The 14,115-nt window shown below is 46.8% G+C and overlaps 4 protein-coding genes across 4 annotated transcripts; 3 read left to right on the top strand and 1 right to left on the bottom strand.

Annotated features, from left to right (window-relative positions):
- Positions 1–628: 628 nt before the first annotated feature.
- Positions 629–4,470, top strand: PGRI_039370 (NACHT and Ankyrin domain protein; the record flags this gene model as incomplete). Its single annotated transcript, XM_040791650.1, has 6 exons — positions 629–1,020; positions 1,077–1,141; positions 1,394–1,399; positions 1,466–1,490; positions 1,542–2,102; positions 2,166–4,470. 6 exons carry the CDS (start codon positions 629–631, stop codon positions 4,468–4,470), a joined length of 3,354 nt encoding a protein of 1,117 aa, XP_040645222.1.
- Positions 4,471–4,798: 328 nt separating this feature from the next.
- PGRI_039360 (autophagy protein 5) lies at positions 4,799–5,874 on the bottom strand (the record flags this gene model as incomplete). The annotated part of the gene is made up of 3 exons (XM_040791649.1): positions 4,799–5,202; positions 5,278–5,704; positions 5,755–5,874. 3 exons carry the CDS (start codon positions 5,872–5,874, stop codon positions 4,799–4,801), a joined length of 951 nt encoding a protein of 316 aa, XP_040645221.1.
- A 1,958-nt stretch (positions 5,875–7,832) lies between these two features.
- Positions 7,833–9,658, top strand: PGRI_039350 (sugar porter family MFS transporter; the record flags this gene model as incomplete). The annotated part of the gene is made up of 4 exons (XM_040791648.1): positions 7,833–8,369; positions 8,448–8,852; positions 8,918–9,223; positions 9,278–9,658. 4 exons carry the CDS (start codon positions 7,833–7,835, stop codon positions 9,656–9,658), a joined length of 1,629 nt encoding a protein of 542 aa, XP_040645220.1.
- A 1,584-nt stretch (positions 9,659–11,242) lies between these two features.
- Positions 11,243–13,306, top strand: PGRI_039340 (transient receptor potential ion channel family protein; the record flags this gene model as incomplete). The annotated part of the gene is made up of 2 exons (XM_040791647.1): positions 11,243–11,621; positions 11,691–13,306. The coding sequence occupies 2 exons, from the start codon at positions 11,243–11,245 to the stop codon at positions 13,304–13,306; spliced, it is 1,995 nt and encodes a 664-aa protein (XP_040645219.1).
- Between the last annotated feature and the right edge of the window lie 809 nt (positions 13,307–14,115).

Genomic DNA, 14,115 nt, shown 5'->3' with positions numbered 1-14,115 from the left:
AAGGCGCTTACACACTTGCGAGGAGTGGTGGAGGTATAGGCTCATGCTTGTCGCCTTACTGCAAGTTGTTATCACACTGCATGAGTCCACTTTTGTTGGCCTAATTTGGAAGATAATTAAACTCCCGAGGTCGTTCTGAGCTCCCGTTGGGTTGGCCTCCATGTACCTCGATGTATTTGCACACGTACCCTTTACTATTAGCGCCACATATATTAATGTCCATTGCATGCGAGTAGGTTGGTTATCTCAACTTGCTTCACTAGTAATGAGACAATAATTCTCATTGGCTGTCAAATAATATTGCATAGAGACCAGGGTACCTAGGTATTATTGCGTACACCAAAAATGGTAATAGGATGATACTTTCGTAGCCGCCCGTGTAAGCCCGGTTGGGAGGGGTAGACCAGCAATTCTACGAAAAACCGCCCCTGTCAAGGATGAACAGGGGCTCGGATCAGCCTATTAGTCTCGTGTGACTGATAACTTTCGGTCTAATGTTAATCATTATCCTCCCATCCCGTTTTCTCTTCTATTGTCGCCGTTGTATCGCCCCCCCTTACAACCTTGTGTGACCAACATCGTGACCTCCGTCGACCATCGCCTCCATGCCTCTAGTGAACCCCGCATAATGGCGAATAATGTATCGGCGGTTCGCGAAATCCTCACTCAGGTCGCCCAATCCACGCGGGTGGCCATGCGGTTTCTGAACACCGGGCGTGATCTACACGACTCTTCACTGAGGGCTTTGTCTTTGTTGACAGACATACTCGACCTTTTATATCGTATCAAAGATGAAATAAGTTGGTCGGATGAAAAAGGGTTTGTTGCGGTCGGTCGCCTCAGGGCTCTGGCCGAGCTTCTCGGATGGTTTGGGTTGACCATGAAGTCTGTTGAGCTCTATTTCCAACCAGGGGGCGTGAGCATTTTCTACTTCAGGAAGCACTTGTTGGAGAAGACATATATTCCAAGATTGGAACAATACAAGATTATGTTCCTTTTGTCGATGCAACCAGATTCAGAGTAATGTTTCCGGATCCGATTGACACCTGGTTTAATTTGCTGACCTATCACCAAAGAGACCGAATATCATTAGACAATGAGATAAGGAAGGATCTTAAAAAACACAGGGATGTTGAAACAGGTACGTCGCATTGTCTATACCCTAAGGTTGGAATTCTAGGTCTAATCAATTTCTTCGTTGCAGCTAATGTCCAGATTGATAAACAATTCGAGGAACGCGCGCTATCATTAACAAGTCGACTATCCTCGGAACACTTCATTACACTTGCAGACCTATGTAACAAACGACAACAAGGAAGTTGCTTATGGGTTTTTGAGAACCAACATTTCAAACACTGGCTGCTTGGTGGTTGCAGGACACTGTATTGCATAGGGCCTCGTAAGTTATTGACTGAAAGGTTGCATAACCTGTTATTTTATGTACTAACATGACCATGGCCGTTAGCTGGTGCTGGCAAAACTTACCTATCGTAAGTGGAAATTATGTCACAACAATCTCTTGAAACTAACACTCTATGCAGATCGGCCATCATTGACCATCTTCAGAGAACGTTCACCTCCCCAGATGTGGCTACTGTCTTCGTCTTCTGTCAGGAGGGTTCTGGGAAAGAACATACAGCCATCGAGATTTTGAAGAGCATACTCGCACAGCTTGTATACCGCAAGCGCAGTTTGTCTTACGCAGCTTCTTCACTGTACTACTCGGAGTCTCTGAGAGAAGGAAGCTCATCCCCAAAGGCATATCAAAATGCGATCCGTGCCGAGGTGAATCGTTTTTCAAAGGTGCTCTTTGTTATCGATGGACTTGACATGTTCTCTGACAAAGAGCGCATCTTGGGTCGATTGCAAAAGCTACCTCAACAGGCTCAACTTCTTGTCACCTTGCGGGACATGAGCGGTATCAAACCCGTGGACAATCCTGGGTATATGAGTGTTTTAGCCCCGCCTGAAGATATTGGACTTTACACCTTGGCCCGCGCACGACGTGACAGTAACTTTAGAAAGCATATTGGAGTGAAACATCCAGACCTGAAGCTAGAAGATGAGATTATACATGCCGTGGTTGATAGCTCTCATGGAGTGTAAGTACTGACCGCCAGTGTGTATACTCAGGTTTTCAGAGACTGACAATCATTGCTACTCAGGTTCCTTCTTGCCAAGCTACACCTTGACTTATTATCGCAATACAAAGACCGCGCTGTTCTTGTAAGAGCCCTGGACTATCTACCGGAGAACTTAGGCGAGGCCTATGGAGAGGCAATGAAGCAGGTCGTGAGCCTCAACCCGGCTGCGACTCGCTACATCTATTGGGTTCTCTATGCACTCCGGCCATTGACCGTTGCAGAGCTCCGAAGTGCCGTGGGTGAAAATGACGCCATGGAAGCTTCACGACCAATGAGTTTTGAGCATTCTCTTCTGGTAAAGACTGCTGGGCTTTTAGCAGTGGATGCTACATCGGGTACAGTACGCTTTGTCCACAGGACCGCGAAAGAGTACCTTGACGGGTCAGCTGCCAGAGTTTTCTTGCCCAATGCCCAGAAAGAGATAGCGGAGATATGCCTCTCAGCTCTCAGCCACGATGACGTGGTTGATGAGTGCTACAGAAATAACAATAGCCCTTCTCGCCCCCTGATGAAAGGGTTTCTGGATTATGCCGCTACCTATTGGGGACAGCATTCACGACAAGTCGACGATGATGAGACCACAATTCAAGTGATGATCAAAACATTCCTCAATAAACTCCTTTGGAGGAGACCTCCCCTCAACTATTCGGCAGAAAAGATTAAAGGAATACCCTCGGAAATGGGAATAGGAAAATATCCTACGGACTGGAGTGGACTCCATATCCTTGCCTTCTTCGGCATCCCTGGGAAATCGCAAAGACTCATTGAACAAGGGGCGAATGTCAACGGACAGGACAACTCATTAGGACTGAGTCCCCTACACTGTGCTGCCATTCAAGGGAACGATGAAATGATCGCTTTTTTGCTTGACAACGGCGCGAAAGAAAATGCAGTCACAGCCGATGGCAGGACAGCTTTACACTTCGCGACAGAAAGGGGCCATCGAAAGTGCATAAAGCTATTATTCGCTCATCATGCCGACTCAAGAATTGCTGATCGAAACGGTGCAACTTGTCTTCATGTGGCCGTAGGAACAGCAATGGATGAGTCCATGGTTCCCTTGCTCGTGAAACACAAGGCAGATCTGAACTTCCAGAATACCCTGACCGGAAACACTGCGCTCCACCTTGCTGTTGAATGGAAGCGACCACGTATTATTTTATTTCTGCTTGAAAAGGGGGCCAACATTGAAATCGGTAATAACGCAGGACTGACCCCTCTTCAATTGGCTGCCAATACCGATAACTGTGAAGCGATTTCTTTGCTTTTGCAACGCTGTGCTCATGTTGAAGCCCGCTCCCTCGCTGGACCCACAGCCCTGCAATATGCAGCCTGGAAAGGACACTGGACTGCCTTTGATCTACTTATAATTGGTGGAGCTGATATCAATGTCTGGAACAAACAAGGGGAAACGTTACTCCATGAACAAGCTCGGTACTCCAAGAGTGTTTCAATCGCTTCCAAGCTGTTAGAAGGAGGTGCAAATATTGAGGCTCGGACGTCTCAGGGCTACACCCCTCTCCAGTGTGCTGCTGTAGGGTTAAACAAGACAATGTTCGATTTTCTTCTTAACAAGGATGCCAAGATCGATGTCGAGACTGCCAAGGGCGAGACACTTCTTCACATCACCCCTCCGGCTAACCAAGACTGTCTAGATATGCTCAGGACTGCACTGGACCAAGGAATAAATGTGGCAGCAACATCCAGCCAAGGCTGGACGCCTCTTCATCAAACTGTTTATGCAGGAACCGGAGCTCCCGACCTTGCATCTGATAGAACCGCTGAATATATCCAGCTTCTTATCAGCCATGGTGCTTCAGTGAACGACTGCACGGCTTCCAAATTTGCTGAGACTCCTCTCCATCTTGCAGCAATGGCACCTCTTCCGCGTCCATCTCTAATTGAATTATTGCTTCAACTGGGAGCAGACATAAACGCTACCACCAACGAAGGAAAGACGGCACTTCATCTCGCAGCAGAACGAGGACGGGAACCAATTTTCCGGGTTTTGCTTGATGCCGGTGCGGACTTGACTGTCAAAATCCCGACCGAGAATACTAGTCTCATGAACGGCGAAACGAGAGAAACTCCAATCACGGCTTTCGAGATAGCGAAGAAAAACCCATTCGGATCTTTGTGGTTTGACGATGATGGAAAGTTACGTCCAAGACGACAGAGAAGTGGAAGAGACAGTGCAACGACGGTGTTTGAGGATATGGGGTCTGAAGTCTGCGAGTCAGATATGACTAGGTTCGAAAGGGCTAGGTCCGATACAGGTGATTCCGCAACTTTGGTGGGCAGTGAGAACAATTATTTATTTCCATGAGATTTACGGTTTTTGTTTGGTTCCTTTCTTCTTTTCATCTTTCATGCTCTCTTATCTTGCTATACCCATCCCATGAGTTAGAGACTTCTTTTGAAAGTTGGAGTACGGTGTTAGCATATAGCGATTGTGATACCACGCTCTTTTGTTTATACGGGCTCGGTGTTTGTTGTCTATTCAATACAGTTCTATAATACCCCCTATCATAATTGAAGGCGTAATATACGGATATTGATGTAAATTGAATTCAAGGGGAAGCAATGTCGTCAGACATACCAAGCTGTATGCTTTATATAACACTTGAGCCGCTCTACTAATCTGCGGGCAGAATTCAACCCATCATTCGAACAACTAGATACGCCCATCCATCTCCATAAGCGGAGCTTCTCACAACCTCCTCGATGGGAGCAGACATGGGTATCACAGCACCGTGTAATACGGGCTTTGCAAGGACAGGGGTTCTCCGACTGGGAAATAGATTTGGTAGTAATGTGTGTAAAACAGTCCCGATCGTTTGAGGTTGGGTTGTGGAACCGCTCCGCGAGCTCAAAATTTGACTTGACTGCATACTCGAGGCTGGTATTGAGGGATGGAGTGGCGATTGTACCACTTTCAGGGAAGAAGACTCAGCATCTAGCGGGAGTGGTAGGAAGATTCGGATTGGGACGTTGCGGAAAGGTTGTGATAGCTGAGGAATAAGGATATTTGATATGCGCTGAAAAGAAAGAAGATCGACTGTGTTTCATCGGGTTAGAATAGTCTCCATCATTGATGCAGTGGAAGCATTTCTACAAAGAATGCTTAACTCACGCTCTTGAACGGCGTTCCAAAGTCCTGATGAGTCTTCCTTTGAGAGACTCATGATGCCTTTGGCTGTACCGTTTCGTAGGAAATCCGCCTCCTTCACACTGTTTATGAAGGCGTCGTTCATGACCATTCCATCAGCATCAAGCCGAACAAGATCATGTGGCCAGTCGCTGAAGTGGACTATGAGGCGCCAAGGCAGCGATGATCCATTATCAGGGGACTCGCTATCTCTGGCGGTCTTTGAGGCGGGGTTTGCTCCTGCATAGAGATCAAATAACAGCCCGACTGGGTAGTGCCACTTCAGGGGCACACCCTCAAACTCGAACCAGCCATCATGGGACTGTGAGTTTGGCTCTATCAGGAAACTTGAGAAGAAAGCTCGAAGCTTGGGTAGCAACGAGGGAAGATATGAGATGCGTGGATATGAGATCTAGCAATTGAGATTAGCATTTGTAGATATCAAGCGAAGAACAGGCATACAAGGTATGGATCGGTCTTATCAAAGGTTCGGCTTTCGGATGAAGCTAAAACAATCTCCAGTGGCAAACGACCGTCCCAGACGGCTTTCTGGATAGAGCCGAGAGATACTCGGTTTTCCATCGTGATGGGAGATGATTTGTTCCTTTCTTCCAAAGCTTGTTTTTTCCTGCTGGGTTTTCATGATATGGTTAGCTTATTAACTATTTAGAACCTAGATAAATAAATTTGATCTTCACACACCGTGATTTGAATTACTAGACACGCGCTAACATTCGCATGTCTTTAACTGATAAGACTCACAGTTTGGAAATGCCCCGCTTTAGACGTGGTCATGATCCGGGAAACGGCGTATCCACAAAATCACAGAGACAGCGGGGTACCCTTTGAGTATTTTCAGTTGGGCGTTTGTGTTCCAATAAGATACATGCGGTTTGTGTTGACATATCGTGACTTGGAGCGCCCAAGGTTGATGGCACGTGTTTCTGCCTCAGGAACAATAATTTTTAATAATGTTGCCTCAGGTTTCCTATTGTGAAAATTAAAGTAATCTAGACTCTCTTCCAATACCACATGTTAGACGGCCCTCTAGTACTTGTCTAAATCTCTTCATTCACGAGACCATATATAAAATCTGCCCAAGCATCAATAACCCAAAATAACGCTGCGGCAAACACTATCGTGGTGTGTTGTCCACATTTCTCACCTAGCTCTGACACACGGAGACGTCTCGTTGTATCAACATTGACCCAATTTAATTACTGCCACAAGATTCACATTAGAGCTCCTATGTTGAAATCCGACGATCCATCACCGGAAGCTGGATAATATTCACAAAACAATTGAATTCTGGATCACAAATTTCTTGAACGTACCCCGGATATCATTAATGGCTGGGGAGAGCCTATTGCCAACTTGTCCTTAACTCTGAAAGTTGGTATAACTCCATGGGTAAAGGCTGCCATTTTAATGTTGGTATCAATGGTGATCTCTGAGTACCAAGGCCGGACGGCTACGCCACGGCATGCTTCCAAGCCGGAACCGGGCCGAAAAGAGCTTGTATAGTTCTTGCCATTTAAACACCACTGGCAACACATCATAACTAAATATGTAAGTAGAAACCATGTAACTTATCGGATCAGTACATTTTATTATCCATGAGGATGGATATCCCTATTTGTTGGTAAGTCGCGCCCGATTGCCCCTACCATATAAGACCCGGAGTTACGTTTAGTGCAACCTTGTGGACGTGCATGATGGTGAGTGATTACCCCGCTAGTAGGAGCCACTCTCGGGAGATACGGAGATACTGTGGAGTGTGGGACTGCAGCCAGGGAGAAGTCATTATGCAACTTGAAGAATTCATACAAGCACAGTATGTATCACTACAGTTGAAATATGTGTATAACTTCGGTTATCCCGAAGTCGGGATCAAATAGACTTTTAGCCCTTCTTCCGTTTGCCGATGTGCTACTCCGTCTCTTTCGGATATAAACATTTTGCCTTCCCGAGAGCTCGGCAAAATTCCGGCTCCACATATGGTTAAGGTCTCTCCCAATATACGTGATCGAACGGCTAAACGCGTAACCGTCTCTAGGAAGCAGTGCATGTCACAAACTTGTCTACAGCCTGCTGTGCCCAAAATATCCTTTTCAATAGGATAGTTCGTCCTGGGTGATTTTGTCGAGGAAGTAGTAGGGTCCCGTGTTTGACATGTGGGTTATGGATACTCTAAAACTAACTTACCGGCTGAACGTTTCCTCCGGGGAAAACGCTACCCCGGGCAGTGTTCCCACTCAGGGCATCTGCATCTGTATCATCGCTGTATTGTAGCCTCGCGTTTGAACCCCATATTATACTGCCCCGGTCTATGGGGGTTATGTGATGTGTGTTGTGGGGAGCTCAGTTGGGGAATTTCCACACCCACAGTCCATTAGGACAGCAGGTATTACTTAGGGTTCCGTTCTACCACCTACTGAGATTTTCCTTTTCCTCCATCCGCGTTCGAGCAAAAACTTTTGCCTTCTCACCCTGACCTTCCATTCTATCTGACACAGCTCGAGCTTGTCACCTTTTTGGTCATGGGTATTCTCACACTTGCCGAGGACCGGCCAACGCCAAAGTCCGTTTACAACTGGCGTGTATATGCACTCGCCGGCATTGCATCATGTGGTTCAAATATGATCGGTTATACTAGTGCCTTTATCGGTACAACTATCACACTCGCTTCTTTCATGAAGGAGTTCGGCCTCGACGAGATGTCTTCCCCACAAAAAGCTCTAATCAGCGAGAATATCGTCTCGCTTTTCATTGCCGGTGCCTTTTTCGGCGCCCTCGGAACATACGCCCTCGGTCACTTCGTTGGCCGCAAATGGAGTTTGGCTGTTGCCGCCACTGTGTTCTTTCTCGGGTCCGGGCTACAACTCGGTGCTAACAGTGCCCGAGGGCTGGGCATTCTGTATGCTGGTCGTGTGCTGTCCGGTTTGGGTACTGGTATAGCCTCGAATATCATTCCTATATATCTTTCCGAACTAGCGCCACCTGCCATCCGAGGACGGCTCGTCGGTTTGTATGAGCTTGGCTGGCAGATCGGTGGAATGTTAGGTTTTTGGATTAATGTGCGTCTCCTTGCCTCTCCCCAGGCTTTGTTTTACCCTATGCTGGCCTTGCATTCAGACCTAACTTAGCTATGGTAGTATGGTGTTGAACAACACATGCCCCAGAATCATGAGCAATGGATTATTCCATTCGCCATCCAGCTCATCCCGTCTGGTCTGCTTTTCATCGGTGCCTTGTGGATAAAGGAATCCCCACGCTGGCTGTTCCTTAAGAACCGCCGCCGCGAAGCAATGGAAAACCTTTGCTGGATTCGCCAATTGGAAGCTAACGACATGTATATCACCGAAGAGGTGGCTGCTATCGACCAGGCCCTTGAGCATCAGAGAACTTCCATCGGGATTGGTTTCTGGAAGCCATTCCAGGCTCTCGCCACCAACAAGAGCGTTATGTACCGCCTGATGCTAGGCTGCATGCTCTTCTTCTGGCAAAATGGCTCCGGTATCAATGCCATAAACTATTACTCGCCTACCATCTTCAGATCAGTATGATTGCGCTTCGTCTTTGCATTTCGAATTATGAATTAAATAGACTAACTTGTGTGCCTTAGATTGGTGTCGACCCCAACACCGTCAACCTGATGACCGGTATCTTCGGTGTCATTAAGGCCGTTATGACTTTCGTCTGGCTCCTGTTCCTGGTCGATCAATTTGGAAGGCGCAATCTGCTCCTTGTTGGTGCTGTGACTGGCTCCATCTGTATGTGGGTCATCGGTGCCTATATCTGTGTTGTCAAACCCGAAGATAACCCCAGCACGTCTCTGAATGGCGGAGGCATTGCGGCTATATTCTTCTTTTACCTATGGACTGCAGTCTACACCCCTACCTGGAATGGTACTCCCTGGGTTATTAATTCCGTAAGTCATTGCTTATTCCCATCAACAATCAACCCTTTCCTGACAAACTACCAGGAATTCTTCGACCCCAATTTCCGTTCCCTGGCTCAGGCCGCCACAACTGCGAGCAACTGGCTGTTTAACTTCCTCGTTTCGCGTTTTACTGAACAAATGTTCGACAAGATGCACTATGGCGTGTACTTCTTCTTCGCTGCACTGTCATTTTTGGCATTCTTCTTCGCCTTTTTCCTCATCCCTGAGACTAGCGGTGTCCCTCTTGAGAAGGTCGACCGCCTGTTTGATTGCAAGCCTGTTTGGAGAGCGAACAAGATACTCAAGGCCGCCCTCGCCGAAGAGGAGGAGCAGTTCCGCTTCGAGGTCAAGGAGATATCGTACCACGAGGAGAACACCGGTCCAATTACGCCTGCGCTATACGATGAAGAGACACAAAAATGAGCGGTTTGGTCACAAACCGGGGTATATAGAGTGCTTATTAGCCTTGTACAGGCGACTACAATGTATAGACAGAGTGAGATGCATATTAAGACGTATTTTTCAATTTGCATAAAAGCATACTACGTATATGCTGACCTAGTCTTGAGTAATTGAAATTTATTTGTCTATCTTTGAGCAAATAGCTGGAGCCGTAGAGCGGATCTTTTTTTGCTTTTGTCCGTGTCAGTCCCCACCTCCCTGGTGTTTTCCCTCCGTCAACTTGACTACCTCTAATGGTCTAGATATTACTACTATTACTACATACTGTAAATCCTAGGAGAAAAAGAACTGGATCAATTCAATTACCAGGGAAACGCAGAAAATCTGTATAAATCGAGATCCACAACACGACCGATCTAATGGATAATATGCATACGGAATAGTGAGTTGGGCAACAAAGCAAAACTTATCCACCTACTCACATGTGATATCACCTAGCATAAATAACTCCTCAGATCATCGCCATTTGCTGAATATAATCATGGCCATTCACTCTTGATTCTATGGTTTACCTATGGCTGGGGCTGGTGGCTACGTCATCCCAAGAGATCGCCAGAGTATAGATCAGCACCACATATCGAAGATGGATGAGATATGTTGGGTACAATGGGGTGCTTCTTGAGCTCTCCCCGCCTTTGATTTTAGTATGTAATATGTGGAACAAACCAAGTCAATTGAAATCCGGGGCTTCAGATGTATTCAAAAGATAACCAATCATTTTCACAGAATATCATGTGGTTTTGTCTGAGATGATGGATACAATATCCTCCATCTGGGGCAATGAACTTGATTAAGGTGCAGATGTGAGAACATTTCTATTGGTCGATCATTGAAACCAGTCTTACACTGCCCAATGAGAGACATGAGCTGTCTCAAAACGCAATCGCCACCATTCTAAATTTAGGAAATCAGATCCTTTTGGTGTCCTGAAAGGGAAATGATCTGTTGATGATCTGGAAGCCAGCGGAAAGACCAAACCAACGCTATATTGTATAAACTCGGAGCTAAGTACGTTTCAAATATGCCAATTGTAACCAGGTACGGAAATTCTAGGTTGGCCCAGGTGTTTATGTATGAGTTCAGGAGATGGCTGCTTGCGGAACGAGTTTGGACCACGTGTTGACCGGTGGCGGACTAGAGTTTTATTGCATTGACGTATTTCTGGGCATTGTTCCTAGAAAGCTGGACTAAGCTGAAATAAAGATTTTCATCGACATGATCATCTAGTAGCTTAGGAGGCTGGGGGCAGTGAAGAGGGGCGAGGCTGGGATAACCAAGGTAACACGGGAATATTGTTGATCACGATTTCAATTTTTTTATACTCCGTACAACGTACAGTAAATCAGATATTAAAGCCAAGTCCAACCCGCTTTTGTATGAATTGTGGTTGCCTGAGAGCGGTGTTTCACTGCGCGACCCTGGACGATCTCCTGGCTCCACCGAGCGCTTACGTCGTGCTGTGGAGTTTAGTGATATCAGGAAATCAAAAGCAAAAAGAAAGAAACTCCCATCTTCTCTCTTTTGACCTTCACTCATTTTGTCGCCATGCAACTGAATGGCTCCCGTTTCGGAGCTTTCATTCTTATCCTCCTCCAGAGTCTTCATCTTGTACAAGCAGAGAATCTCCTCCAAGCCACCGGGCTGACACAATGTTCCGAGAGTGCCGAAGTGACCGTGAATAACTTCAATGCAGTTTTCACACCATCCAATAAGTCCATAAGCATCATCTTTGATGGCTATTCGGAAGTAGCCGGAGAGGTGCTTATTGATGTGGACCTCTTAGTGTATGGATACAAAGCACTCACCAAGTCATTCGATCCCTGCAGTCTTGATTTGGCGGTATTTTGTCCCATGAAAGCCATCGAACTCCAAATTCCCACAGTCTCTCAAACATTGGGTGACAACATTCTCTCACAAATACCATGTTCGTTCACACTTTCTTGATTTCTTCTCGGAGCGGAAAAAGGTGTTCTGACTAACAGTTACGTCATAGCAATCTCCTACAGCGTTCCCGACATCGACGCAGTTATTCGCCTCAAGCTCAAATACAAAAATGGAGGTAAACAGATCACTTGCTTGGAGACCCGAATTCGCAATGGAAAGTCAGTCTATCAGGCCGGTGTGGCGTGGACACTCGCCATTATAACCGGTCTGGGTCTTATCACCTCCACGGTCATATCGCTTCTCGGCCATTCGAACACGGCAACCCACCTTGCTTTCCGATCGCTTGCCTTCCTAGGATTCATTCAAACACAGGCAATGGCTGGGATGACTTCAGTGAAAATGCCACCTTTTGTCCAATCATGGACCCAGAACATGCAATGGAGTTTGGGAATTGTGCGGTCGAATGCGTTGCAGACAATTGCGACCTGGTTCCAACGTGCTACCGGGGGTATACCCTCGAACGTGATGACAACCACCGGTTCTGTATCTACTGTCCTCCAAAAGCGTTCCTCCGAGATCCACCGCAGAGCCGCAGACAAAGGAAGTCAAATCATTCTTCGCGGTATCGAACGCGTTGGAGTTCGTGAGTCCATCGAACCGACCAATATCTTTATGACTGGATATCTATTCTATTACTTTGTCACCGGGGTCATCGTCGCTTGTGTAGGTCTGTTTCTGGTTGTCCGAGTCGTTCTAGCCAAGAAACAGACCTCGGTTCCAAAATTAGATCGCGCCATTGGCGCCACCGCAGATTGGAAACCTATTCTCCGCAATACGTTCTTCCGGCTGGCGTGCATCGGATACCCTCAGATGTGTGTTCTGTGTCTCTGGGAATTGACTCGCCGGGACTCGGCTGCCGAAATTGTCTTGGCCATTACTATGTGGCTAGTGACGACTGCCGTCTTAGCCTTTGCCGCATTCAAGGTATTCCAACGCGCAATACGGTCGAAACAGCAGCACAACACACCTGCATACACGCTCTATTCCGACCCTGCCACTCTGAACCAGTGGGGTTTCCTGTATATCTATTACCGCGCTCCAGTCTACTACTTCCTTGTCCCAACTCTGGTCTACACCATTGTTAAAGGAATGGTTATCGCCTTCGCCCAGCCTTCACCGGTCGCACAATCGATCGTTCTTCTTATTGTGGAACTTTGCATGATGCTTGCCACCGCCATCATCAAGCCGTTCATGAGTAAGGGTGCAAATGTCGCTGCAATCACAACGACAGTACTCAATTCCCTCAATACGATCTTCCTACTTGTCTTCTCGGACGTTTTTGACCAACCTGATCTCATGACTGGCATCCTGGGTGTACTCTTCTTCATCTTTAATGCGATATTCACTCTTGTGCTTCTGGTCTACCTTCTGGTTGGTATGGTTTACGCCATTTTCCTCAAGAAGCCCGACACCAAGTACAAACCTCTTGGCGACGACCGTGACTCTTTCCGCTGGTCTCGCACCGGAACGACGACCGAGTTGTCGTCCCTAGAGAAGATCGCAAGAGGCGAGGAGGATGCAGAAGCCCACCCGCATCCCGCGCGCGTGGTCACTGCTCCGCCCAGCGACGAAGATATCTCAATGGCAGCCAGAAGACCACATAATGATGTTGTGGACCCTTCGCTGCCACTGTTCCCCACCAGTTATGACCACATGCGACGATAGTCGTTAGGATTTAGACCCATTTTCTCTTTTTTTGTTTTCGTTCGCATTTTCAAAGGGTTTAAAGCGGGCGTTCTCTAACTTCTACGTTCCGTGCGTCGGCGCTTCGGGTGGCTATTGTACATATTCAGAATTTTGATGTTTAGGCATCGGGCCAGATACTATGTTTCTAAAAGTTCCTTCCTGTAGTTGTCTTACATCTATCATGAACAGCTCTTACTACTTGAATCTTTCATTATCTGTGTTACTGACACTAGGCGTGGAGTGATTACCTAGACTAACAGAAAGATCGCGCCTCTTTTGTAATATCTACATTGCGTGGCTTGGGTTTCAAGCTAAGAACTTTTCTGTTTTCCTCTTGTCTTCTTGGATTCTCTGCACCCTTTGTCACCAAACTCAGACATCATGTTTACACTCCGAGGTACCAGTGGACCATTGCTTGACTTTGTCAGCCAATTAGTCGCCCAGTCCAATCAATAAACGAAAAGATATGGTAACACCAAAATCAGGATTTATCTGCCCATGATCGCAATCCCGAGAATATGCCGTTTTGAGTCAGATATCGAGGAGTTGGGAATTGGGTTCACTCGGATGCTATCGTTAGAGACATTAGCTCTCCAGAATGGCAAACCATTGCCGCAGCAATGGTGGTCACCAAGATGAGGAAGCCTCTCATACCAACAAAGGTAGCCATGCAGACGAAGAGATATCCCGTGCGCCATAATCAGAGCCAGTTATCATCAATGGTGATCATCAAGATAAAGGAATCCCCAGGGTGTTATAGCAACGTCCGGGTCTCAACATCCAAGAAA

The sequence above is a fragment of the Penicillium griseofulvum genome, assembly GCF_001561935.1.
Source record: "Penicillium griseofulvum strain PG3 chromosome Unknown contig_87, whole genome shotgun sequence".
Lineage (NCBI taxonomy): Eukaryota > Fungi > Ascomycota > Eurotiomycetes > Eurotiales > Aspergillaceae > Penicillium > Penicillium griseofulvum.
This window is presented reverse-complemented; position numbering and strand designations above follow the sequence as displayed.